Source organism: Phodopus roborovskii, unplaced genomic scaffold, assembly GCF_943737965.1.
Source record: "Phodopus roborovskii unplaced genomic scaffold, PHOROB, whole genome shotgun sequence".
NCBI lineage: Eukaryota > Metazoa > Chordata > Mammalia > Rodentia > Cricetidae > Phodopus > Phodopus roborovskii.
In genome coordinates, this window is record NW_026126541.1 from 680,409 (window position 1) to 708,142 (window position 27,734).

Below are 27,734 nucleotides of genomic sequence, written 5' to 3' on the forward strand. Positions count from 1 at the left end.
AGTTAGAGAACGCGCGCGCGTGCGTGCGTGGCCGGCCAGCCCTTTATCACGTAATGCTGGCCGGGGCGGGGCCAGCGGACGCAGGTCTAGACACCCGGCCTGAGCAGGGCGGGCGGGCGAGCCGGCTGCTGGGTCCCGTCTCACGTCCGAGGCGACTCATAGCTCCCGCCCCGTTTAGCCCGGCCCTTTGTGGGCCGGCCGCTTGCACCACGTGCCTTCCTGGCCGCTCCGCCCGCGGAAGCTGCTGTAAAATGTCGTGAGGGCCGTCGCCGCTTTGCGGCTGCCTCTCAGAAACAGCCCGGGAGCGCCCACCGCGGTCAGCGCTTCCTCCGGCCGAGTCCCACGGACGGACGGAGGGCGAAGGCGCTCGGCTGCGCCCCCCCGGCCTGCCCGCCGCGCCCGCCAGGGCTCCGGGCGATGTGAACGCGCGCGAGGCGGCTGCTGAGCTCCCAGGCCCGGGGTGGGGGTGGAGGAGGGCTGAGGCGGGCGGCAGGTGCCCGGGAGGCCGCCGCGGCCGGCAGCATGGAGGAGAGCATGGAGGAGGAGGAGATGCTCACCTACGAGGCGATGATGGACGACCAGAACCACAACAACTGGGAGGCCGCGGCAGACAGCTTCCGGCAGCCGCCGCCCTCGAGCCTCGCGGACCCTGGCCGAGAAGCCCCGGGGGGCCAGCTGCTGGCCGCGCCCGCGGGCTCGGTGGACAGGAAGGGCCCCAAGGAGGGGCTCGCGATGGCGCCTCCGCCCCTGCCGGAGCCCAACGGGGTGATCATGATGTTGAAGAGCTGCGACGCGGCCGCCGCGGTGACCAAGGCGGCCCCCGCCCCCACCCCCAGCTCCACCATCAACATCAACACCTCCACCTCCAAGTTCCGTGAGTCCGGCCTTTCCCCGAGCCTCGGCGGCTCCTCCAGCTCGCAGAACCCTCCCCGCCCCCGGAGCATCCAGCTCCACTTCCTTTGTTTCCAGGCCTAGGTCTCTCTCTCTTTTCCCTCTTGCCCGCCTCCCTCCCACCCTCGGTCCCTGTCTGGCCGACCAGCCCGGGCCGCTCGTTTACCTGCTCACACTCAGCCCCAGATAATGCTTCAGGCAAGATCTTTACAGCGCCTGACCATCTCTCAATGTTAGTAAGCTCTTTTCTTATGCGCCCCCTTTAAAGTTTCAACCTTACAGGTGAGAGGGGGAAACGAGTTCTTTTATTTCTTTTGCAGCCAGAGGGCAGAGAAATTTGACAACTCGTGTTCTTGTATACTTAGCCACTGTCATTTAAGCAAATCGGGAATCTGAACGTTGGCCTATATCAACACTTTGTTCCCTGCTTCGCAGTTTTGCATTCTGTCTCGGAATTCTGAGTGGTTTCATTATACAGCTGTTTTGAAGCTGATCTATAAAATCACTTTTCAGAGAAGCAATTCAAGTGGCCATACTCAGGGCCCTGCTGCATGTTGGAACTTTTTAGCGATCTACCTTAACATTCAGTTGCACGCGGAAGACACAGTTGGGTAGTGTGCTTCCATAGGTAGGAAATTAATGCGGTAGTTTTTTTTTTTTGTTTGTTTGTTTGTTTTAGCTTTGGGTGGTGGTGTGGTAAAAGGAACGTGAGCACTGTTGGTAGCCAGCGCCTTGTTAACTGCAGGTTTAAAATGACATTTGGTAGTGCAACTGGAGATTTTATTTCTAGTTATCTATTTTATTAAGCTATAACTGTAATTACCCACCTAATTGTGAAGAGAGGATTATTTGTCCTGGTGCAGATGTGTAGTCATAACCTTAGAAAAAAATTTTATGGGACTAGCTCACAACCTTACATGCCTTCAAGATATTGCTTTAGGCAAAGAACACTTGTGTGATTGTTCATAGACAAGACTATCATTTAATGTAGTTTACATGTTAAAGGTAATGTGGAGACAGTAGCAGTATTTAATTGCTAAAGGAAGTTTGGATTAATGGTTAAGTAACTTTTCCTTGACTTAAATGAGCAGAAAGAGAAGTTGTCAGCTAAGCCGAGAGCAAAAGGATTTGCCAAACCAAAAGATCACTTGAAAGGATTACTAAGTTTGGGGTGTTAGGAATGAGTCTGGGTTGATGAGCGAGTACTTGCCTAGTAGGCTGAAAAAGTTTGATCCCAGTACCTTATAAAACCTGACATGGTGGCTTAAAAGTACAGGCCCACCATTCTGGAGGTAAAGGCGGGAGGATCACAGATTTATTTCCTCAGTTGTATGTCCTGTTCAAGGCCAGCTTGTGAAACATGAGACCTTGTTAACAAAACAAAAACAAAAAAGTTAGTAAGCTATGAAGACCTGTTAAAGATTTTCCAGGGGAAAAGGTGCAAATAAATGAAAAACAAAAATAGAACGTTAGATTATTTTTAAAATAATTTTTAAATTTAAATTTGAAACAAGCTAGTTTTACATGTCAATCCCAGTTCCTGAACCCTGCCTTCCTCCCCTGTTCCCCCAACCAACCTCCCATTCTATTCCCTTTCTGCTTCTTACGGAGGGTGAGGCCTTTGAGGTTTAGGATTAGGAAGTGTGGCCTTGTTAGAAGTGTTGGCTCAGGCCTCTAATACCAGCACTCGGGAGGCCGAGGCAGGCAGATCTCTGTGAGTTCAAGACCAACCTGATGTCTACAAAGAGCTAGTTCCAGCCTAGCCTCCAAAGTCACAGAGAAACTCTCGAAACACACACACACACACACACACACACACACACACACACACACACACACACACACCCAAAAAAAAAAAACCAAAAAACAAAAAAACCCCAAAACAAAACTGTCAGTGGCAAAAGCCTATGCTAGGCCCAGTCTCTGACTTTGACAGTGATTCAGTGCCATGAATTAGTGCCACTAATTCTCCAGTGCCATGCCTCCAGCCATGCTCTCCACCATGGTGATAATGACTAAGCCCCTAATTAAATGCTTTCCTTTATAAGAATTACTGTGATCATGGTGTCACTTTACAGCAATATAGAACAATGACTAAGACAACTGGTAAAGAAATCTTTTGTATTTTCTGTGGACTTCTGTTCTCTTCTTTAATTTTGGGCCTCCATAAAAAACTTTTTGCTAATTCTTTTTTTTTTTTTTTTTTTTTTTTTTTGAGACAGGGTTTCTCTGTGTAGCCCAGGACATCCTGGAACTCACTTTGTAGATCAGGCTGGTCTAGAACTCAAGAGATTCTCCTGCCTCTGCCTCCCAAGTGCTGGGAATAACCACTGACTGGCTTGTCAATGTTTTTTAAAATTGATTTAGTCAGCATTTGCTTATCTGTAGAATATTTCTTCTAAGAATATTTTTTTTGCTGGATATATAACCCCTTCACCCCCATTATCATTTTAAATGATGTTTTTCCATTGTTTCTTGACCTTGTTTCTTTAAAATCAATTTTTATTAATTCCTTTCATGCATGCATACAATGTATTTTGGCTACATTTACCTTCTGTGCTCTCCTAACTACTTCCAGATCTCCACTTCCAAATCACCACCCTCGATCAACTTTGTGTGCTATTTTTTATAACCCACCCAGTACAGGTTGTACTGTTAAAATAAGCATAGTCTCTCCACTCATTGGAGAGCATTGTCAGTCTACCAGAGTTAGCACCCTTAAAGAAATCTGGCTTTGTCAGTAGCTCACACTAAGGGTGGCAGGTCCTGAGCCCCCTCCTTCCAGTGTCTCTTTTTTTTGAGTCAGGTTTTCTCTGTGGCTTTGGAGGCTGTCCTGGAACTAGCTCTTTTAGATTAGGCTGGTCTTGAAATGGCAGGTGTGCCTGCCTCTGCCTCCCGAGTGCTGGGATTAAAGGCATACACCACCAAGGCCTGGCCCAGTGTCTGTTTCTTATCTTGAATGTCTGAATAGTCTTTGACCCTCTCTTTGTGATGCTTCCCTCTTTTCTGGCTACTTTTTAATACTTTTTAAATCACCCACCCATCCATCCAGGGTCTCTTTATACTCACTTTGTAACTGAGGATGACCTTGAACTTGTCATGCTCCTGCCTCCACCCTGGGAGGGCTGGGATTGTGCCCAGTTAATGCCAGTTCATTATCCAGAGCTTTTGAAGCATCTTACAAACCAAACCACCACATCTCTAGCTCCGCTTTACTTTTTTAAGCATCAGCAATTTGTGATGTTTCTTGAAGGCTAGTTTGTCTAAAAGTGTTTGTGCTTAGTTTTTCTGAGCTTCCTGGATTTAGAGTTTGTCACATTATCTCACCTACCCCCCCAGTTCCATTTGGCAGATGGCTTCTCTCTCAATGAGCCCTGAATCACTGTTCACTTCCCTTTTTCTGTTTTGTTTTGTTTTTGTTTTTTCAAGATAGGGTTTCTCTGTATTGTTTTGGAACCTGTCCTGGAACTTGCTCTGTAGACCAAGCTGGCCTCGAACTCAGAGTTCCGCCTGCCTCTGCCTCCCAAGTGCTGGGATTAAAGGTGTTTGCCACCAACGACGGCTAACTCCTTTAGTTTTTATGGAATGTTACCCACCTCTTTTTCATTACTTGCTCTTCTGTGAATTCTGATTCTAGCTAGAGTCCTGAAGACATCATGAGCTCTCAGATTGATCAGCTTTCAACATGCTGGTTGAATTCATTCTGGAGCTCAGGGTTCTGCTATTGGCATTGCACTTATTTTCCTTAATAGGTGTGTTTGGACTTTGGATTAAATTCACTTGGAATTCCATAATATTAAGGACTCTTTGTAATTTTCTTGTATGTCAGCCTAGTGCCCCTGGCAGTTAAGACATGCTTTGATGGGTTTTACATGCTTTGAGTCCAAATGAGCTAGACGTTGTCCATACGCCTCCCACCATCTTCTGATCAGATTTCATAGTCCTTTTTCTCATTTCCATAACTACCTCAGCTTCCCACCAGGTTGCTTTCTGTAGAAACTTTGTCACATGTCCATAGGTGATAGTTTAACTCTTTGTGGCTGCATGCCATGTGCTACTAGAGCCCCCCCCCCCCAACATACACACAACAGTGGTCATTAGTGCCGTAAAATTTGTGAGAGAAAACCAAAAGTAGCTCTGAGCCTTTGAGCCAGGTTCCTCTGGGTAATGCCATTGACAAGTCACAGCTGAGTGAACCAACTGTGCTGTCCAGGAACTTTAGGTGTGTTATGAATATTTGGCAAGTTACAAGGATGGAAGTCTTAGCATCCCAGAGAGTGGACTGCTGCCCATGTCACCTTTCCACTCCAGTTCTGTAACTTGTCTCATCCTGAGGTTAGTGGCCAGACCCTGGAATTTGGAGTTTGACTGCCACAAACTCATGCTAGTGTTTATAGAAATGCAGCAGTATTTCAAGGCCCTTGCTTTGATTTGGCTTTCCATATTGCACTAAAGTGTGTTTTCTTGTCAGAACCTAATTTGGAAGGAAAGTGTCACTTTTTTGTTTAACTTCCCATTTAGAATTAGTGTGCTTTCTTTGAAAATAACCTCCAAATCTCTGGGGCTTACATAACAACGATTTTTTTCTTTTTCTTGCTCATATTATATTAATGGGTGAGACTGGCTGTGGCCCTTCATATCCTGTCTTATTGAGAAAAGCTTATTTTAGGTCTTATTTTGTTTTGTAGAGACATGGGAAAGAAAAACAGGATGTTTTTTTCTGTTTAGATTAGCATATGTGATGTAGCCTATCTGTAATGGCAGGTTTTGCCTGTCAACTTGACACAAGCTAAAGTCATTGGAGAGGAAGGAGCCTCCATTGAAATGTCCCCATGAGATCCAGCTGTAAGACTTTCTTAGTGATGAGGACCCAGCCCATTGTGGGTGATACCATCCCTATACCATCCCTATAAGGAAGCAGGCTGAGCATAGCCAGGTCAAGCAAGCCAGTGAACAGTACCCTTCCAGCATCCAACCCTTTTGAGTTCCAGCCCTGGCATAACTGTTCATCAGTGGTGAACAGCAATGTTGCAGTGTAAGCTGAATTAACCTTTCCTCCACAACTTGCTTTATAGACCTGGGACTTAAAATGTTTCATCCTTGACTTTAACCATGCTATCTATAATGAATGGCATCAGTTGCTACTTTGACTATGAGAAAGCTTATGGGAAACTTTCTTATGTTGTAATTGCCAGTATTTGTTTTCCTTTACTTTTTTTTTCTGTTCTCTTCATTCTTTTGAATTATTGACAGTCATGTGGAATTTCCAGTTTTTCTTTCAGCTAGCTGAGCTTTGTTGTCTTCTATTTCTCTTAATGATTTCATCTCTATTAGATTTTAGCTGGTTTTTGTTTTTTAATTTTGGAAGCACCTGGATTGCCTCTGTGTTAAGATAGTTTATCTTTTTAAAGTTACACTTATTGTGTGTGTTTGCTCATATTAGTGATCCTGTGACCCACAGAGTACAGGTAGAAGTCAAAGAACAACTTACAGGGATTTTTCTGCTACCAGGTAGGTTCTAGGTTTGAACTCAGGTCTTTAGCCACTTTCAGTCATTTGCTGGCTCTAGTTGTATTCTTCTATTCTTTGAATTACCTTTGTCTTTAGCTTGTCATTTTTTGTTTTGTTCATGTCTGAAATTTGATTGTCCTTCATTGTCTAATTCATATTAAATTAAGAGACTTTTTGGTAGGTCTGTGTTTGTAGGGGCCTTCTCAAGTTGTAAGTGTTGGCTTCAGTTCGGGTTGATTGGATGCAGAGCTGTTTTTTTTTTTTTTTAAGAACTGTCAAGTGCTAGTATGAGTGTCTTTCTCTGCAGATGTTCAGTTGCCTTCATTCTGAGAATAGGAAGGAGTGGTTAAGTGGAGCAGGAAGTAGTTTACCTCTTGTTGGGCTTGACCATTCATCCCTTTTACTACTGGGCTCCACCTCAGCACCTGTCTTTGTTTCATCTTCACAACTCAGACTTTTTTTTTTTTTTTTTTTTTTTTTTTTTTTTTGTTTCAATGCCAAGAGTGATCAACTTTGGAGGAGACAATACAGGATTTTAAATCAAGGGCATACTTGTAGTTAGAGTAGTTAGTTGAGAACATATTTCTTATTTTAAATACTTTTACTTTGGTGAGAGTTTGGATTAGGTGATGTTGGTACCATAATGTCATGATAAGTGTGATCACTTCATGTGCTGTCAAGTTTTTGTTTTGTTTTGTTTTTTGTTCACACCCGTGTCTCAAGTTGAAATGTGATGGTAGAATTGTAGAGCAGTGTTGTGCAGTACACACCACTGTACAGTAGGAACAGAGTGTTGGTTTCTTTTGTTTTGTTTTTCAAGACAGGGTTTCTCTGTAGCTTTGGAGCCTACATTGGAACTCCATCTGTAGATTAGGCTGGCCTTCAACTCACAAGAGATCTGCCTGCCTTTTCTGCCTGCCTCTGCCTCCTGAGTGCTGTAGTTAAAGGTGCTACCACCCAGTGGAGTGTTGATTTCTTGAACTGTCTAATGCTGCTTGCATTTCTACTATCCTAGTCTATTCCTCATGCAGAAATGGGTTCTAAGTAGTAGAACAGTATTATTGATGTTTATAATCTTTTAGTGTCTGGGAAGAGTACTTCATTTGAAGCAAAGTTATGTTAGATAGTAGCAAATAGCTAGCTTGTTGCAGCCTTATCTAGACCAGTGTATCTTTGGGGGCAGTTGAGTAGAGCAGAATTCCTGAAGAATGTTAAAGATGACCTTAATAAAAACAAGTTGCCAGTGTTATCTGGTGATAATGTTTATGTGACTAACTCTAGAACCTATAGGAAGAGTTATTTGTTTGTTTCTTTGTATCCACAGTAGACTGTAGTTGGTTGGTTTTTTATTCCTTGACCTGCTACCCAGCTCCCAAATAAATCACACAGTCTTAATCTTATGAATGCCCAGCTCTAGTGTGGCTTATTTCTAGCCAGCTTTTTAAAAATTATCTATCTTTTGCCTCTGAACTTCTACCTTTCTCTTTCTATGTATCTTTCTTGTTACCCCATGGCTTGCTGTAGCTGGGTGGCTGGCCCCTGGAGTCCTCCTTTCTTATCCTGTTCCTCCATCCCATTCCCAGATTTCTTCTCCTGTTCTCTCTGCCTGCCAGCTCTGCCCATCCTTTCTCCTGCCTTGCTGTTGGCCGTTCAGCCCCTTATTAGACCAATCAGGTGTTTTAGATAGGCAGAGTAACAGCTTCATTTAGGCAATGCAACAAATATAAAAGAATGCAACACATCTTTGCATCATTAAACGAATGTTCCACAGCATAAATAAATGTAACACAAGTTCTCTATAGTGTCTCCAAACTCCCAAACGTAGAAGTTTAGGTAAAAAAGAAATGTAGCTTCACTAGGTTTCAGATGGCTGCTCCTGTCTATTGGCAAATCAAAACATTACAAAGTAGGTGGCTCAGAGTTAGATTTGTTCTTATCAGTAACGGGCTATTTACAATGGACAGTTCTCCTAGTAACATCTAAGTGTTAGGTTCTGTGTCTATTTTCTTTTTTTGTGTATGTTTTTGTTTTGAAATGATCCTCCCATTTCTGGAGTGCTGAAGTTAAAAGAATATACCTCCATATCTAGTTACTGCTTAATGTGATGCTATCAACCCAGGGTTTTGTGCCTGCTAGACAAGCACTCTACCTACAACCTAGCCAAAAATTGATTCATCTTACAAATAGGATTTTGCTTCTTAACTACTCCCATAGTTGTTTATTAGAATACATCATCTTGTTTTCGTTCCTGCCATCTACTCCTATTTTTGAGGACTTCCTTCCCACTCTGAAGGTTTTATTCTTGGCCTTCAGCTCCTCTGACCAGTGCTTTAGAGTTCAGTCAACTCCTCCTGATGGAGTGAACAGTGCTCTACCTGATCCTCCCTCCTTCCTTCCCTCCCTCCCTCCTAGCTACTCACCTACCTACCCACCTGCCAGATTTTTCATCATGCATTTCAGGCTGGCATTGCATTTACTATGCAATTGAGCCATCCTCCTTCCTCAACCTTCTAAGTGCTAAGATTACAGGTGTGCACCACTATGCCAGGCTGTAATAATACAAGACTTTGTGGGTTTTTTTTTTTTTTTTTTAACAGAAGTAATAGGGATTGAACTTGAGGTCTTGTACAGGCTAGGTGAGTTGTCAAACACTGAGCTTAAATTTCCTCAATAGAGATTTAGAATATTAAGTCTTAGAATTTTTTTTCCCCTTCAGTGTTGGGGGAGTCAAACCCAGTATAATACATGCTAAGCAAAATGCTAGACCATCTATATTGTTGGCTCTGTGATTCATTTGTCAATGAGACTTTCACATCTCTATTTCATCTTTACCTCTGTAGTCTACAGTTTATTCATTGTATGGTCTACAGTTCTTTTGGTTCTGATACAAATAGAGTAGTATATTATTCAGTTCCATACAACACATCTCATTGCCCTAAAAATCTCACTCTTATCCCTTTGTAGATAAGCCTTCTCCTTAATGACAACTCCCCGGCAATCTCTGATGTGTTTTCATGCTATTGTTTTGGCTATGTTAATATTATATACATGGAACTCTTATAAGTATGGAGACTTTGGATAAGGCTTCTTACATTTAGCACTGCCCCTCACCCCATGGTGTTGATAACTGGACTCAGGGCTTCTCATATACTAAACAAGTATTCTACTGAGCTACATCCCCACAATGTACTTAAGATTATGCTATTATGAAACTGAGTGTGTTGGTGTACAGCTGTAGTCCCAGGACTTGGGAGGTAGAGGCAGGAAGATCAGGAGTTGAAGGTCACCTGTGGCTACATAGAGAGTTTGAGGGCTACATGCGACCGCCCCTCCCTTTTAAATTCTACTATGTTTTGTGAGTCAGTAAGTCATTAAGTGCTCTTTAGCATATATTTTATAGCACTAAAATTGAATTGATTTAGAGAAAATTGAATAATAACAATAGCAGTGGTTAATATATAAAATATTGATCCTTAATGGCTAAGGTTACACTTTAGGAATATAATAGCAAGGTTTTCTGTCTAGAATTAGCTGTATTTTTTGGAGGACGCCACATAACTGGTTTTTGGTAAAGTAAGCAATAAGATACTTGATATGGAAGTTGTTACCTCTTATCTTCCTGGGTATCTAGGGGTCCTTGAGTAGCTCTTTAACATCTGCACCTGTCACTCCTGAACCCATGGTGAGGTTTTGAGTTTGTCCACTGGAATGAAGTGAGCCTTCAATGCAAGGTTTCTAGGTCATTGTCTTTTTCCTTGGGCTTGTCAAGTTCCAAGTACTTCTGAGTGGTACTGTGATACCAATAATCTCAGTACATTTTGTGGGAGCCCCTTTTGAGAATAGTGTTATTTAAATCTCTGGTCCTGTAGTCCAGCCATTGGGTAGATTTTTTTTTTCCCCCTAAGGGTGTCTATAAAATAGATTAATTATGGAAGCCCATAATTAATCTGGGACCTTCTTGTAGTTCATTGATGGCTCATTATGTCACGTAATTGTGGCAATATGTACTTTGAGGGTCAGCCTATATTTGAGAATGCTTCACTGGTGATAGAAGCTTACAGCAAATTGGGAAAGTAGCCAATGGCTGCTTAACATTCCAAGCTTGTATATGTGTGTGGGGGGTATACCCTCACTTGCTAGTGTGTACGTGTGTGTGTGTGCGCGCACACACGCACAGGTGTGCTTTTGCTTGCTCTCTTCTGCTCATTCTCTTCCCATCTCCTCTTTCTCTCTTCTCTCGCCCCCCCCCCCTTCCTTTATTTGACATTGTCACCTGAGCTGTCTCAGAGCTCACTATGTAGATCAGGCTTTCCTAGAACTCAGAGATACCTGCTTCCTCTGCCTCCACCTCCCAACTTTCCCTCTTTTTAAAATTAAAATGGGGTGGACAAGTAATGGAAGGATAGATTTTTGAATGAGTGTACACTTAATGTGATTTGTATTTCCATTGGCACATAAAGTAATTTTATTGTACTTTTATTTGCAGTAATGAATGTTATAACAATTGAAGATTATAAGAGCACATACTGGCCAAAATTAGATGGTGCCATAGATCAACTTTTAACCCAGAGTCCTGGTGACTATATACCTATATCCTATGAACAGATTTACAGGTAAGTGACTCACTGTTTAATTTGCCTGGTTTGAATGGGATTCCATTGCTGACGACATGAATGTGATATATAAAATATGTAAGATGAAGTTGGATGTATGTGTATATTCACCACACTGGTGAATTGGTTTGGTTCAGAAGTGGTTTTCAAATCAAGATAGAGTATACCATACTGTTAACTTCCTTCCCTGCTTGCTTGTCTGCCTCTGTCACATATAATGAAAAGCCTCCAAGACCAGTGAGAAAAATTAGTAAAGTTTTTAGGAGATCCTAGTTAGCCCTGTTGATGTTTACTGGCATGCAGTTCTAACTCTGTTAGATATTTTGTTACCTAGCTCATGGTAAATGGAATCAGTAGAGTAGGAACTGGGGGTAGGAAATGAGGTCACCACAGTGACAGGAAGAAGTAACAGCTGTGTTGTTCCCCAGACTGGTGTACAAGGAGGATGTATTGCAGACACATTTGTGAGTTGGAAACCTTCCCTCTTCTGGTTATCACTCTCTTCCTTATTTTGACAAGTATTTTTAAAAAGTGAAAGAGAGGCTGACTTACTTATAAGGAGTTAACACATTAGACCATAGATGTCATTTTAGATTATCTTAGGCTTTGTGTACTAACTATTCAGGTCATTTGAAGTTAGTTGGGAATGTCTTTTCCACCAGAGCACTGACTGGGGAGGGAGGGTAGGTTTTTCTTCCTAGTTTGTGGTTGATGCCCATTATAAGGTGTTAAGTTTTATTTTGAAAGTGGGATTGCTAGGAGTGCCTCTTTATTGATTTGGTTTCTCTGCCCGTTTCTTCTTGCAGTTGTGTATATAAGTGTGTATGCCAGCAGCACTCGGAACAGATGTACAGTGATCTGATTAAAAAGATAACCAGTCACTTAGAGCGAGTCTCCAAGGAGCTGCAGGTCAGTACTGCTTTGAGTGTTTCTGGTAGGTGGAAGGAACTAGGCTGCCTCATGAACAGTTGGGTTGTCATTAATTTGATTTACCTCACAAGTTTATACTTTGTAGTTGGATACTGAGTAAGTGATCTGATCTTTAGAATAAATGGTTTGAAAATTTGAAGTAAAATATGGGACTTTTTATTTGGAATATATTTCAGTTCATACCTGATACCACAATGTCAGCATTTCTTTTATTTAAAACCATGTTTTTCTCTGTTAACTTGATTATAAGTTGAAATTAAATAATAGATCCACCATTTTAACTTTTTTCATTTGTGTTATCTTTCAAGAGTGAGTGGTTTGCCTTCCAGTTTCTGACACTTTCAGTATGAACAACCAAAGCTATGGCAAACTCTTGTAGGTGGTCTTACTATCTGGGTGACAGCAGATAACCCTCCGTGGGTGCTGGCCCCAGACACTAGCTTTGTGCTAGAGCCAGGTCACACTTGGATTCTGGTTTGAAGTTCAGTAGGTGACCAGGGTTCCAGCCGAGGTGAGGAACAGCTCCAACAGTGGTTTGTTTTTTTTTTACATTTTATCTTGTATGTGTTGGGGAGGGGGGTGAGGTGCGTGTGTGTGTGTGTGTGTGTGTGTGTGTGTGTGTGTGTGTGTGTGCATGTGCGTGTGTGCGTGCGTGCGTGCGTGAGTGAGCACAGTTAATTTTCTTCTACTGTGTGGTCCTAGAGCTTGGTGTGAGGCATCTTCTCATCTTTGCATGCTGAGCGACCTCATTGGCCCAACGGTTTTTTTCTTTTTTTTTTTTTTTTTCTCCACAATTACTGACATAATTTTGAAAAAACCCATTAACATGTATGTACTGCCTAGGTTCATGTGTCAGTTGTAGATGAAACCCCAGAATTTTTTATTATTCCTTAAATAGTTTGCTTTATTTCTGAACTCCCCTTCCTCCTCATTCTCCCTAAAGGCAGCTCAGGGCTCTAGTCCGTGTCCTGTGTACTTGCCCTTGCCCTTCCTCTGGTTTCTATTCCTGACTTTTTTTTTTTTTTTTTTTTTTTTTTTTCTGATTGGGTTTTGCTGATTGTTCTTTCTTCCTTTATGTATCCAGTTTTTGACTGATAATGAATGCTCTCCAGCTTTTAAACTAATAACACTTAAACAATGAATCACAAAGATAGCAGGTTAGACTCGCAAATTTTAGTCATCTGTGTCAGAGTTTGTGTCTCCTCACCCTGCTAGTGCAGTATTTTCAAAACTGAATTTTGACTTCCTATTAGGGAGGACTTATTAAAGGTTGAAACAGTGTAAAGGCACTCTTTTTAGTATGTAAGAAACTGACAGTAAATGTAAAGGTATATATGATGTAAAAAGGTATATATGGTGGAAATTGTTTTTAGAGTCAATGCATGTCCCACTGAGTTTGAAAAATACTTTTTTACCCCCCTTGGTGTTGTGGGGATTGTGCATGCTAAGCAAGTGTCCCCCACTGAGCTGTACTGCCCATGAGACTGCCTCACCTCAGCTTCACCTAACAAACACCTGCTGAATTGTAATTGTGCCAGGCCACCAGTGATCCTTCTGCCTTCGCTTCCTGGGTCCTGACATTATGGGCACATTCCACCCTGCCAGTCTTTGAATTCTTTTGTAACATGATAACCAGTTTTAAAGAGCTAGGCAGAGTAGGTAACAACACTGGGACCGCAGATCCTGGCCTCAGCTGTCACTTATCAGTTGTAGGTCCTTTCGTTAAACATGTTCAGATCATCATCGTCTCAACTTTTTCAACTTTAAGGTGAAGTAGCTTTATTGAAATAGCTGTGCCTCCTTTACACTAAGTTGTAAGATACTTTTTTCTTCTGCTACCTGCCTTGCAAAACCTTCTTTCTCAGAATTGATTACTGTTTACCTATGGACAGCCTTCCTGAAATTATTGTGGAACAAAACAGACAGTTGGCATGTGTTTATGGACGACATCTAGCCTCTTAGCAATAACAAGCCTGTTATTGCTGGGGTTGTATTATTGTCTTTGTATTCATGTCTATTTCTATGGCTCTCCTGGGAGGCAAGGACTCTGTGCTGTTTCTCTTCTTAGTCTTAATAACTGGCATAATCATAACTCAGAAAACATTTGTTGAGTGAATGCTCATCAGCCTGAGTTTTGACTTGTACTAGGGGTAAAAGTATCATGACTGGTCTCTTTAATAACTGTTCTTCATGTTTTCTAGATGTTTAGGTAGTTTGCATGAGGACCAGAAGAATATTGACCAGTCTTAGAGGGCAGAAGAACATTGTATTTGGCTGGAGCCTGTTATTTGCAACCTGTTTTTTTTTTTTTTTTTTTTTTTTAATTCTTGAGCAAGAGTATTGTGGGATGATTTGTATTTGGTAGAGAAATGGATTGAGCATTGCAGTTGACAGATCAATGGGTTGGACCCACAGAGCTTCAGTTCAGCCGCTGTCAAGGGCATCTTAAAATAGCTATTGGTTTGACTTATTTATCCATGTTTAAAGGGTACCTTAGAGAATATTGTTTTCAGATTTCATATATTAGTCTGTCTAACTTAAATATTTTTGTATGGTATCACTAGCTAACTTATGGTTTTAAAGCACACACCCCCACATTCCCACATACAAATTTCATTTTGGAATAGTGTCTTTCCACCCTTTCAATAACTTAAAATGTTGCTTGTTGAAGTGGTAAAACAAATAAAACAAATAGCTAAACCCATGTGGTAGTTTTCTTACTTGTTGCACTTGATCCTTGTCTATAGTTTCTGTTTGACATTGTGAGAGTTTATCCTGCCTAGGTTTCATTTTTTTAAAACCCTCTTCCTATAACTCCTGTCTCCTTTAAATGTCATAAGTCAATTCAGTTCCCCCCCAATATCTCCAGAATATTTGAATTTTTAAAGGTTTTTTTTTTTGATTCTCAAATTAATGGAACTAGTTATACAGAATTTTTTTAAAAAAAACAAATTAAGCAAATAATCTGCTTAGTTTTTGTTTCTAAGACAGGATCTTAGGAATTGAAAGTGTGCAAAGGTATGCACGACCACTCCTGGCCTAGCTGCTTAGTTTTGCAAAGTTCTGTTTAGATTTATAGAAATCACTGTTTGGGTTAAGGACCTGAACCAGAAGTTCAACATGCCTGCTGAGTTGTCACATTTGTAGCCAGGCTTGAGATTCTACTGCTTGTTTCAAGTAATTGTAGTTAAATTCTTAAATTATAAAACAAAAAAACAAAAATCCTAAAACAGAAGACAAATGAATTGTTTTATTAGTTGCAAGCATTTCTGGTGAGGAATTTTATATCTATCTATTAGGTACAGTGGAGATGTTCTTGGTAAGGTGTGGTTTGGTTCAGTCCTACTGAACAGTTTTCAAAAACCAGACTAGAACTAAACAGAAAACTGGGGAATTAGAGGATCAAGAGAGGATCTTGGCATTTGAATTGTCCGCTTGCTAGGGCCACCTATCTCTTCTGTAAGGGGAGGAGATAAATTCTGAAATGTATTCTTGTACTCTACTAATGAGCTACATTTCCAGCTCTGGACTGTTGAATTTAATAGAGCTCTGATAGACTTGAGGGGAAGATATAATAAAATTGGATGTCAAAGCACATCGCACTAAAGGAATAGGCCCCAGCAACAGTAAGGATGAGTGACAAGCTGTAGATCGACCTCCTCGGTCTTTCTTCATTCTTAGATTTTGATGGTCTAGACTGGCTGGCACCTTTAGTCATGAGAAGCGAAAGTAGATCCTTTCTGGAGAAAATAAACCTTCCCTAGGCATGAAATTTTCATAATCAGTGTCTGGCATGCAATCAGAATTAATCAGTCAAGAGTCAGAGTTTTGGTGATTCTCAAGTCTTGAGAAATACCACATAAGAATTGAGAATTCATCACCAATAGTCTCTTTAAGGAAATACTGCAGATCATTCTTCTGATAGAAAGATGTCTCCATGTGATGGTTTTTGCATTATCTTGTTATTTTGTCATGTTTAGCAGTTAATATCTTAGAAGCCCGTTCTTTCTAAATGATGAGACAGAAAGGGAGAGGATCCAGAGGGGAGGTCAGGTGGGGAGGAACTGGGAGGAGTAGAGGGTGGGGAAACAGTTAGGATATGTTGTATGAGAAAATAACCTATTTTCAATAAAAAGGGAAAAATAGACTATCCTTATGTTAGGAAAATGTTTAGGTGAAAATTTGGTGATTCAGATTGGTGTAAAGAACAATAACAAAGACAACACAGGTAAGTATATCAATTATGGTAATTTCTATTTTTGCATTTATCTATTTGTGTATTTATGTGTGTGACAGAAAGGATCATCTGGGGGCAGGGAGACTCACATACTGCAATGCACCTGTAGAAGTCAGAGGATAGTTTGTAGGAGTTGGTTATTTTTACCATGTCAGTCCTAGGGATCAAACTAAGATCTTCAGGCTTGTTGGGCCATCTCACTGGCCCAAATGATGTTATTTTCTTAGAGGGTATAAAAGATACTTGTAACCAAAACTCATGTACTATTACATAAGGGTTTGGAAACATTGGTTTTTTTTAAGGTGTCTTAAGGACTTTGTATTATTAGAAAAGTGGCAAAGTACTAATTTATTTTAGACTCAAGTAAGGCAAAGATATAATCTGTAAATAAACTTGGGGTGATCTCAAAGGGGGATAAATAGAACATAATAATAGAGGGAGAAAATATAGTAATTAAAAAATAATCAAGCCAAGAAATGGAGGGAAGGTCACAAAGAACAGATGAGGCATAGACTAATAACTTAAACTTCAGGCCTGTCTATCTTATGAAATGTTAAAAGCTAAGTACTATGTTAAGGAAAAGCAATTATCAGAAGCATATGTTGCTGCCAATGGCACAGCTGAAAGATATGGATAAAGAAGCAGAAAAATTGAAAGTAAATGTTGGAAATGTTAGACAGGCTGGGGAGGTGGCTCTTAAGTCCCCAGAGCCCATTTATAAGCTAGACACATGAGACCAGGGCTTCTATAGGGAGATGGTGGAAGACAGAAAAATCTTACAGGCACATGGGCCAGGTAGCCTGGTATACACAGAAATGATGGTAACGTCAACACCAAAAGAGGCTCTGCCACAACAAGACAGAAGGTGAGGGTTGGATAGAAAACAATGAAGTTTGGAAAACCAAAGTGCTTTCTCAAACAGATGGTAACCTAAGGAAAGCATTAAAGCACAAGGCCTTACTGTAGACTCCTGTGTTGTTTAGAGCCACCCAGATAACTATGGTTCAGAGCAGAAGGAACATGTTGCTTAAAAGCAAAAGGTGACCAATTCCAGCCTAGTTAAGGCAGTGAAGAAGATGACAGCACCTACAAAGGTTTGTCATAGAGAAGGGACAAGAGGACTTGATGGGCACAGAGATGTGGGCTTGCCCAGGTCTTAGGGAGTAGTTACGTGAAGAAGATGGATGGGCAGGGTGTTCAGTGGAGATGGGAAGGGAAAAGGTAGGCAGATTCAGATGGTAGAAGCCCTTGAATGCCAGGGATTGCATATTAGAGGACCAGGGTCATAAGCGTATAAGCTAGATGGGATATGAGAAAGATCATCTGTAGTTCCAGAATCTAAAAAATAAAAAGCTCTGAAAGATAGTCTTTTCTTAACTTTGGCATCCAAACTCATGTATTAAAACTTGATCTAGGGGCTGGAGAGATGGCTCAGTGGTTAAGAGCACTTACTACTCTTGCAGAAGACCCAGGTTTAATTTTCAGTACCCACATGGTGACTTACAATCATCTGTAACTACAGTTCCAGGGATTCGGATGCCTTCTTCTGAGAGCAACTCTGAGCATCAGGCTTGCATGTGGCACATAGACATACATGCAGGCAAAACAAGCATACACATAAAAACAAAAAGACAAAACTTGATCTAAATTTGTATGAATAATTTACTGGGACTCTTCTTAAACTTTATCCCAGAAATAGTGATTTCACAGGCCCTACTGGTCACATGATTATGTACTACATACACAGTGCCTTCTAAATTTGTCAAGCTCTTGAGTAAACTAAGGTATACACTTGACTCTAGGAGTTTTGATGACAAAACCATGGACCAGTTAGTAATAAAAAGGAGAAAGGCTGGCCATAGTGGTTAGTCCCAGCACCCAGGAAGCAGAGGCAGGTAGATCTCTGAGTTCAAGGCCAGTCTGGTTATGTAGTTCCAAACTATCTAGGGCTTTATAGTGAGAATAACTTTGGTGCTTATATTCTGAAATGTGAAGAGTGATGGGATAGGAAGATAAACTGAGTTCCAAGTCCTGAATAATTTTCTCTGGTATGAAATTTCTCATTTATCTCTGCCATTTCCTGTCTCAATAATAAGCCTCCTTGGATGCTTGATTGGACAGTAAGAAAAGATACCTTGTTGTAAGGTGTACGGTTTTTCTGCCCGCTGCCGGTCTGGACTTGTCCCGCCGCCACGCCAGCCAGCCCCAAATAACACACAGAGACTCTGTATTCGATATTATGCTGTTGGCCAGGTGCTAGTTTCTTATCGGCTAGCTCTGTCTTAATTATTAACCCATTTCTATGTATTTCCACGTGGTCTTACCAACTAGAGGCGGCTGGCGGTTCTATTCTCTCCAGACTCTCCATGTTGACTCCTTCTTACTACTTCCTCTTCCTCCTTGTCTCCTAGTCCCTCCTATCTTCCTTTCCTATTGGCCAACAGTGCTTTATTTATTAACCAGTATGAGAAACATATATACATAATGGCATCTCCCATCACCTTGTATCTTGGCTTCATATTTTTTTCTGATCCATTTTGATTTTCAGACTTCTCATGCTACCTTTTCTTAGCCTTTTGACTCCATTTCCCTCAAGATCAAGGTTATACATAGTCCTTGATGAGGATTTCAAGGTCTTTGCATAGTAAACTCCCCCCTGAGAATTGCACAGCAGTGTTTTGCCTTTAAGTTTAGATGGATTGCACCTTTACATATTCAGATCTTTTTCCATCTGGTTTCTTTGGCCAGTAGCTCCTCCCTCCTGCTGAGGAAGCATTCTGTTGGTGTGCTAGGGTTGGCTCCATTTTTAGTCTGCTATTCTTGGCAGATATTAATGTGCTTTCCTTTATATCGCCACTGTCATGCTTTTGTTCGCGTTGGAGCATTTAACTGCCCAACAGAATGCCATCTTTGAAACAATGTGTGGTCTTGAGAGCGATGATGATGCTGCTGTCTGCCAGCATGTCATGGTCTTGAATTAGGTCAAGAGGTGAATGCCCCAGCTGTAGCGCTGCTGACTTTGTTCACAATTCCATGTTCCTTCTAGAGATAAAGTAGCGTTGTACTCACTTGCTGCCTTGAAAGAAAGTCACCTCTTGCAGTTCCCTATGTTGCTGCTTCCTTGCCTTTGTTCCCAGCGACAAAAGCTCCTTCCTCTTAACCCTGGTCCTTAAGTAAGAACAGTGTGGACCAGATTCTCAGTACAGCTTATAACATGATTGAAAAAGAAAGTTATATTTTATTTAAACATAAATTTAAAGTTTCATTTGTATGTGTATGCATGCATCACGTGAGCGTGATGTACATATTTTCATGTATTTGAGTATTCGTATGGAGTCCAGAGTTCAGCCTCCCCAAGAGAGACATCCACTTTTTTGAGGCTAGGTTTCACTGGGACTTGGGCCTTGCTGATTAGGGCTAACCATCAAAACCCCAGGAATATCTCTGCCCCTGCCTCTTTGGTTCTGGGACTAAGGATGGACCCACCATGCTTTGCTTGCTGCTGCCTTTTTTTTTTTTTTTTTTTTTTTTTTTTTTTTGAGACAGGGTTTCATTCTGTAGCTATATAAACCAGGCTGGCCTCACAGAGCTCACCTGTCTCTGCCTCCCAAATGTGGAATTAAAGATATGTACCACCACACCTAGCCCCATGTCTTGCTTTTTACCTATGTGTAGGTATTAAACTTATTTCTTCATGCTTGTGCAATACATACTTTACTGTCTTCCCAGACCTACAATTTCATTTGTTACTGAGGTAACATTACATGTTCTAATATCTACTTTTTATTACATACAGTTCAGTGGGGTTTTTGTACAGTCAAAAGTTGTGCAGCTATTATTACTAATGTCAACATATTAGTCCTGACTGAAAGGAATCTATTGTGGAATATTTAACCATGTAAAGACATGTTACATTTGTTTATGCTGAAGAATATTACCTTTTACTGTGGTGGTGTGTTAACATTTGTTAACAATGTAAAGATGTTTAACTATGTAAAGTTTCATCTTGCCTGCCTAAGGTTGATTGGTGTAATAAAAAGTGAATGGACCAATAACTAGGCGAAGAGGGATAGGTAGGGTTATTGGACAGAGAATAATAAGTAGGAAGAGAAATCAAGGCAAAAGGAGAGAGAAGGAGAAAAGAATAGAGAAAGGTATACACCCAGGGCCAGCCTCCAGGCAGCAATCAGCCAGACTTGGAGACAGCAGGAAAGTAAAAAAAAAAAAAAAAAGGGGTTTGGGGGGGGGGTGGTGGAGTAAAAAGCCCAAGGCAAAATGTGGATAAAGAAAAACAGGTTAGAATAAGATTTAAACTAAGACCAAGCATTCAAAACTAATAAGTCTCTGTGTCTTGATTTGGGACCTGGTTGGTAGCCCAAAAGAAAAAGCCAGCTGCTGGGCTGTGGGGGTGTGTCTTTAATCCCAGCATTTTGGAGACAGAGGCAGGCAAATCTCTGTGAATTTGAGACCAGCCTGTTCTACAAGAGCTAGTTCCAGGACAGCCTCCAAAGCCACAAAGAAACCCTGTCTGGAAAAACAAAACAAAAGTAACAAACAAACAAGAAAGGCCTGCAACACCAATCTATTACTCTTCAGCAGTCACTCTGCTCTCCTTCCCTTTTCTTGGCAGGCACTGAACCTGTCCTCAGATTGCCTATTTTGGATACTTTAAATGGATCGCACAGTATGGGGCCTTCTGCTTGTTTAAAACCTAGTACAGTGTTTTCAAGGTTTCATGATACATGATTAGTGCCCCATTCATTTTTATTGCCAAATGACATTCCAGTGTAGAGACAGATGACATTTTTGAAAATATTTATTGTAGGTAATTGGGATCCCCCCCCCCCCCCGCTTTGACTAATACATTAAGTATTTGAAATTGACCGCATTTAAGATGAGTAGTTCTCTTATGAACACTTTCTCGCCAGCCTGGTGTCACAGCCGGGCCAGCCCCAAATAACACACAGAGATAATGTTTTTGATTTAAAGATGTTGGACAGCTTCTAGTGTTTCTTATTGTCTAGCTCTGTCCTAAATATTAGCCCAGTTCTATCCATCTTAAGTGTTTCCACATGGTCTTATCTTACCGGAGAGAGGGTCCGGACCTCTTCTCTCAAGTCCCTACATCTTGACTCACCTTACTACATCTCCCAGAATCCTCCTTGTCTTCCTAGTCCTGCCTACTTTAACTTCCTATTTGCCAACAGTGCTTTATTCATGAACCAATACAAGAAATATATTTACAGAATGACATCTCCCATCATCATTGTTCTGTTGTACTACAATTTTGGTAATGTAATTTAATTTAGTGACTATAACATTCTTTTTTCATTTTATATATTTATTTTATATATTTATCTAATTCATTCATTCGTTTATTTAGTTTGGTTTTTTTGAGACAGGGTCTTTTTTGTGGCTTTGGAGGATGTCCTGGAACCAGGCCGGTCTCAACTCTCAGATTTGCCTACTTCTGCCTCCTGAGTGCTTGGAGCACCTCCACCCAGTTAACATTCTTTATTCTTTATATATATATATATATATATATATATATATATATATATATAAATTTTTTATTTAATTTTATATAACAAAGTCCAATTAAATGAAAACAAACATTTATACACAATATTTGGGAATTTGGGCGTTGTTCTTTCCAAACTACTTCCTGCTGGTAAGGGGCGCTGTCTTGGGGGATTCGAAGAAGATTCAGATATCCTAGCTGTAGTCTGTAGGGCTGTTTTGTCCAGCTGTTTGGAATGTAGGATCAGCTTGTACTCTGTTTCAGGCGGTCTGGCGTGATCAAACCACATTAGTCTGGAAGGAATCCACATCTTTTCATTTTCTGTGGAAACAAAAATAGAAATCCTTTTCCCCAGTAACTTGTTTTTCAACCTTCTGCTTCCTCTGCTTTGTTGTTGTGTTCCATTCTAGTTGGTGTAGATTCCCTAGATTCTGGTGGTGTCATGTTTGTCTTTCTGTTGTTAGGTGTTCTCTTGTATTGCCTTCTTCCCATAGTTTCTTCCAGTAGGTGTTGGTGGTGTCTCTTCCCTCTCTCTATGGTCCTTCCCCGATGGGCTTATGTGGATCTGAGATTCAATATCTGTAGCTCTGTGTGGTCCAAGCTCTCTAGGAGGTTTCTCCGCAGACAGGGATCCAGGGATGGGGTCAAGGATGAGGATCTAGAAGAAGATGCCAGCAGGTACTCACAGTGGTCCTCTGGCCAATAGCTCTGGCCAATAACCGGCAGAAGAGGATGAGGGCTGAGCTTGAACTTGAGAAGGTTTTGCAGGGTAGTGGGATCTCACTGGAAACTGGCACTATCGAGCTGAGACCTCGTTCTTTGGCAGGGGCCCGGATTTGGGGGTCAAGGATCTTGCCCGCAGGAACTCCGAGTGGACCCGCAGAGATAGGCTGATCTCTGGGAGGGGACTCCAGCAGAGGACTGGAGGCGGGGTCAGAGACCAAGCCGGTGGAAATTACAGGTGGTCCCGCGTGGATAGTCAGGTCTCCTTTGTTCGGAGTTGCTCCGAGAAGTCTCCGAAGTAGGGTGGACTGTTGGCTCCACCCTCTGTCCCAGTGCTCAACCAGAGCGGCAGGACAGTAGGTGGGGTAGGGCACAGGGTGGGGGGGGGTAGGCTGGAGGTTGGGATGGGTGGGGGTGTATTAGAGCTCCAAGGGTGCTCTCAATGGGGACCGGACACAGGAGCAGCAGGATCAGGGGCCAATCCAGGGAGTTCAGGCGGGGGAGAGGGGAAAAGAGGTTGTAGGGGACAGGCAGCCCCAATTGGGCCAGACTCACCTCTGGCCAATAGCGGCAGAAGAGGACGAGGGCTGGGCTGGAACTTGAGAAGGTTTTGCCAACATTCTTTATTCTTAAAGCTATCTTAAATGATGATTCTGTATTTGACGCGTGTGTGTGGGTGTGGGTGTGGGTGTGGGTGTGGGGGGGGGGTTAATGCAGGATCCACTGGAACAGCTGTGAAGCACTTTTCCCAAGCAATTTTGTTGATGAGTTTGGTGTGCTTGGTTGAATTGTAAGTGTATCTTCTCTTTACCCACCCCAGCATTGTGACTTGTGATGTAGTTCATAGTCAATGACCATTAACAGCTGTTTATTTTCAGTCATTTGGAGCTTGTTACTGTGTGCTGCCCACTAGGCTGTTTAATAAAGAGAGACTAACATTCAAGTGGGGGAGCAGCACAGGTGATACGACTATCAGGTCCTGATAGGAGCAACAACCAAAACCAGAGCAGGGGAGGGAAATGGTACAAGGTTTCATTCCTTTAAATTTATTTCTTTATATTTTTATGTGTATTTTCCCCCTGCATGTATGTCTATGTGATGGTATCAGACATGGGCACTGGGAACTAAACTCAAGTCCTCTGGAAGAGCATTTAGTGTTCGTAACTGCTGACTCATATCCCTAACCCCCCCCCCCCCACACACACACAGCACTTTATAAAAGTGTTTATCAGCTGTTTTAATTAAAAGGAAGCTGACTGGGTACACTTAAAATATTAAAATAAAACTAGTAATTTTGGTACCTTTTAAGCTAAATGTATCTTGGTTTCAAGTTAATATAATTGATAAACCAATAATAAAATTAGTTGAAACTAAGCCACAATTAGTCTCTGTTGCTTAACTTTTATTAAGGCTAAACACTGGCATTTATAAGTCTTCTTACCCAACTGCTAGTAAAGCCTTGCTTGTTAAGATCTAGGCAGGTGTTGCATTGCTATTTGCTTTTTGCCCAGTGGGTGGCAGTGCAATCCAACTGGTTGTTTACAGTTGCCTTAGCCCCCCACCCCAGCCTTATTTTTTAAACCTCTGTTGAAGTATATAGTGTGTCTTAAAATCAGCAATAACAACAAAAAAAGAACCGCTTTACTTTCAGCATACTGTTTTTTCCTTATTAGATTGAACATTTAAGGTAATAAAGTTTTGGGGCTAGAGAAATGGTTTGGTGGTTAAGAGTACTTGTAGCTCTTGTGCAGGACTGGAATGTGATTCTGCTACCTACATTGGGTGCCCCAGCTCACAGGGTCAGTCGACAGGGACCTTGAGGGAGGGAGTGAGAATGAGGAGACAAGAGACTCAGAGATGGAGACAAGAGAGTATTCTTTAATGAATATAATCACAGGGTTTAAGTAGTGGAGAAATGAGGGAATGGGTCAAAGGGAGGATGTGAGGGAGGCAGCATGTCCTTACAAGCAGGATGCAGGTGTTCTGCTATAAGGTAACTTGATATACTATAAGTATAGCAGCTGGGACTCTTTCAGGACCAGGCTGCATCATGTTTAACAAGAGAACAATTATAGGAGGATGGAAAATTACCAGTATCTTAGTATCTAAGAGTAGGAAAGGTGGCTGTTAAGATGCTAACTTTGCTCTGGGGTTCCCTACAATTGGGCAACTCACAATAGCCTGTAACTCCAACTCCAAGAGATACTGATGCAAAATGAATATTACCAACCAATAACTCATTCACTTGTGAATTCTACTGAATGCTGTTATTAATTAGTGAGTTATCTGGAAGTCTGTTTTTATGAGGGGATTGGCCAGTGTGACCCTCTAACCCTCAACCATTTCCACAAGTGCACATTCAGGTAGTAATTGTAATGTTTACCATCAGCCTTTGAGGGTGGAGATTTTGCCTTAACCTGTTTTGGCGTAGGGCTACTGTGATCTTAGGTTCCTAGACAGTTTCAGAAATGGACGTTTTTAAGGTATTTGTATATGTTGAGTGTCTGTGAAAGTGTGTGCTGGTACCCTCAGAGTCCAGATATGTTAGATCCCCTGGAGTTGGAGTTAGACAGTTGTGAGCCACATAATATAGATGTGGGAACCAAAATTTGGGTCTTCGGCAAGAATATATACCCCTTCTGAGCCATCTCCAGCTCCCCTAGACCATATCTTATATTTTTTAAATGTTTATTTTATGACAGTTATCTACTTGTTTCAAAAGATAGGGGAGATTTCTTTTTAAAAAATAAGCACTTAGGGACTGGAGCTGTTCAGAGTGCTTGCTGCTCATCCATAGGACCTAGATTTGAATAGTAACACCCACATGGTAGTCCACAGTGTTCTGTAATTACAGTTCTTGTGGGTCCATGTGCACATTACACAGACATACCTGCAGGCAAAATACCCATACACATAAAGTAAGTAACACATGGGACTGAAGTAATGCTGGCTAAGCATTAGGAGACAGGGACTCTCATAACTGTCAACTTTCTCAGATCTCTCTTGGACTCTAGGGGAAGTTCTTAGAAGGGAAATAGAGATGAGGTGTGCGTTGCAGGCTGGAAGCTGTGAAGAATCTACTGTTGGTCACAGTGGCCAGCAATGCTTCACTCTTACTCGCATCCATGGTTATTGCCACTATTAAAGGAGAAGCAGCAGTCTGAGTGTTCATTGTTTCCTTCTTTAAGAACATTGTTTGCTGGTGTGTGTAAATACCCAGTGTGGGTGTCTTGACACAAGCTAGAGTCATGTGAAAGTAAGAAACCTCAATTGAGACGATGCCTCCATAAGATCTGGCTATAGGGCATTTTCTTTATTAGCGATTGGGCGAGGGTCCAGCCCATTGTGGTGCCTCCCTGTTGTTAGAGACTTTTTCCTCCGTCTAGCCAGGTTCCACCAGTCTGGTTTCCCTTTACCCACCTGGTCCCAGTAGCAGCTTATAACACCCACTTAGACGGGTTGTGGCTACTCATGCCTTTAATCCAGGCACTCAAGAGGCAGAGGCAAGCAGATCTCTGTGAGTTTGAGGCCAGCCTGGGCTACAAAGCTACACAGAGAAACCTGGTTTTGGGGGAGGAGAGAGGTATAATCACTCATAGACTTAATATATATTTATAATTGTTTGGCCAATGGCTTAGGTTTATTACTGGCTAGCTAGCTCTCTCATAAATTAACCCATTTCTACTAATCGGTGTTTCACTATGTGGCTGTGGCTTACATCTTTCCTCCTTGGTGGCTACAAGGCATCTCCGGGACCTGACCTCTTCTCTCTCTGTTTGGATCTCTTGCTTGACTTTACTCTGCTTAGCCATTGGCTCCAAACAGCTTTATTCATGAACCAGTAAAAACAACACATACTCACAGCATACAGAAGAACACCCCACATCACTACCCTTGTCCTGGTGGGCCTGGTTTCTATAAGGAAGCAGGTTGAGCAAGCCAATAAGCAGCACCCTTCCCTGGCCTTAGAGCATCAGCTCCTGTCTACGGGTTCCTGCCCTGTTTGAATTCCTGCCTTGACTTCTTTCAGTGATGGACTGTTAACCTGGAAATCTAAGTGAAATAAAGCCTTCCCAAGTTACTTTTGATCATGCTGTGTCATCATGGCAATGATAACCTTAACTAAGACACCTAGGTACACATACAGGTGTAAGATAGAGAAATATTGGATATCTGATACTCAGAAAACATGGGAGAGAGTAATCTCAGTGGTTAAACAGTACTTGTTGCTCTTGCTGAAGACCTAGATTCCGTTTCCAGCAACCACATGGCTGCTCACAAACATCTGTAACTCAAATTCTGAGGGATCCTCTTCTGGCCTCCACTGCTATATTCAGATGAAGTACTCAAACATTAAAAAAAAAAAAAAAAAATCTATAAAAGTCTAGATAGAGTGCTACTGTCTTAGTTATACTATTCTGTTGCTATGATGAGATACTGTGACCAATGTGAGCAAGTGGTACAGCTTGGAGCTTATATTGGAGCTGCAGTAGGACTTTTCTGGAGGCTGGGAAAGGTACCCTGATTTACTGGGAAGTCAGGCTATACTTGAAGCTGGGGCTGGTGGGGGATGGCCTGCTCCTCTTTTTGGAGATAGAGCCCTTACAGCTGAGCTCTGCTTAGTTCCCCTAAGGGAAAGAGCTATTGGTTTCTTCTGCAGCCCAAAATGTTACTTCTTCACTCTGCTAAAGGGGAAAGTATTGCGGTAAATAAGGATCAGGATAAACAAATAGGCCGAATAGATGTTTATTCAGGGAGAAATAACTTACAACCTAGACAGATGAACACCAGGAAATTCAACCCGATCCTCTCCTGTCCAAGTCACGCCAGAAAGAGAGCGCCTTCCTGGCCCCCTCCGACCTCCTTCCTCAGGTCACCTGGCGTACAATTCTGCCTTTTGTACAGAATTGTAAGGGCTTTGAACCACTTTGCTAATATTTCCTGATTTATATCCTGCCTTACCTGATTTATTTGCATCAGTGTAGAATGTATGAACTCCAGAAATAGGTGTTTTTCTTACAATGTGTGGAAGAATCCAAATCGTTTTCTTTATGAATTTGATTCTCTCAGTTTTGGGATAGTTGTTGCTAATTGTTCCCAAATGTAGCAATCGCCTCTGAGAAAAGTTACTTTTACTGTTCAACTCCCAAGGGAGTTTCCTAGCAGATGTAACTTATTTTCTTGTTCCAGAAGGGAAAGTTTCAGGAAAGGTTCTTTATTTTTTTACTGCTCAGCTTCCCTAAGTGAACGTCTCAGTAAAGGTTCTTCTAGTCTGTGCCAGCAAAAGATTCCCCCCCCCAAAAAAAAA

The 27,734-nt window shown here is 41.8% G+C and overlaps 1 protein-coding gene across 1 annotated transcript in view; it reads left to right on the forward strand.

Annotated features, from left to right (window-relative positions):
- The first annotated feature begins 463 nt into the window (after positions 1-463).
- Positions 464-27,734, forward strand: part of Cacul1 (CDK2 associated cullin domain 1) — a 52,635-nt gene continuing 25,364 nt past the window's right edge. Inside the window, exons 1-3 of the mRNA XM_051200074.1 lie at positions 464-874; positions 10,889-11,015; positions 11,822-11,924. Coding sequence (XP_051056031.1) covers positions 523-874; positions 10,889-11,015; positions 11,822-11,924 — 582 coding nt within the window. The 5' untranslated portion in view covers positions 464-522. The remainder of the gene's footprint in view (positions 875-10,888; positions 11,016-11,821; positions 11,925-27,734) is intronic.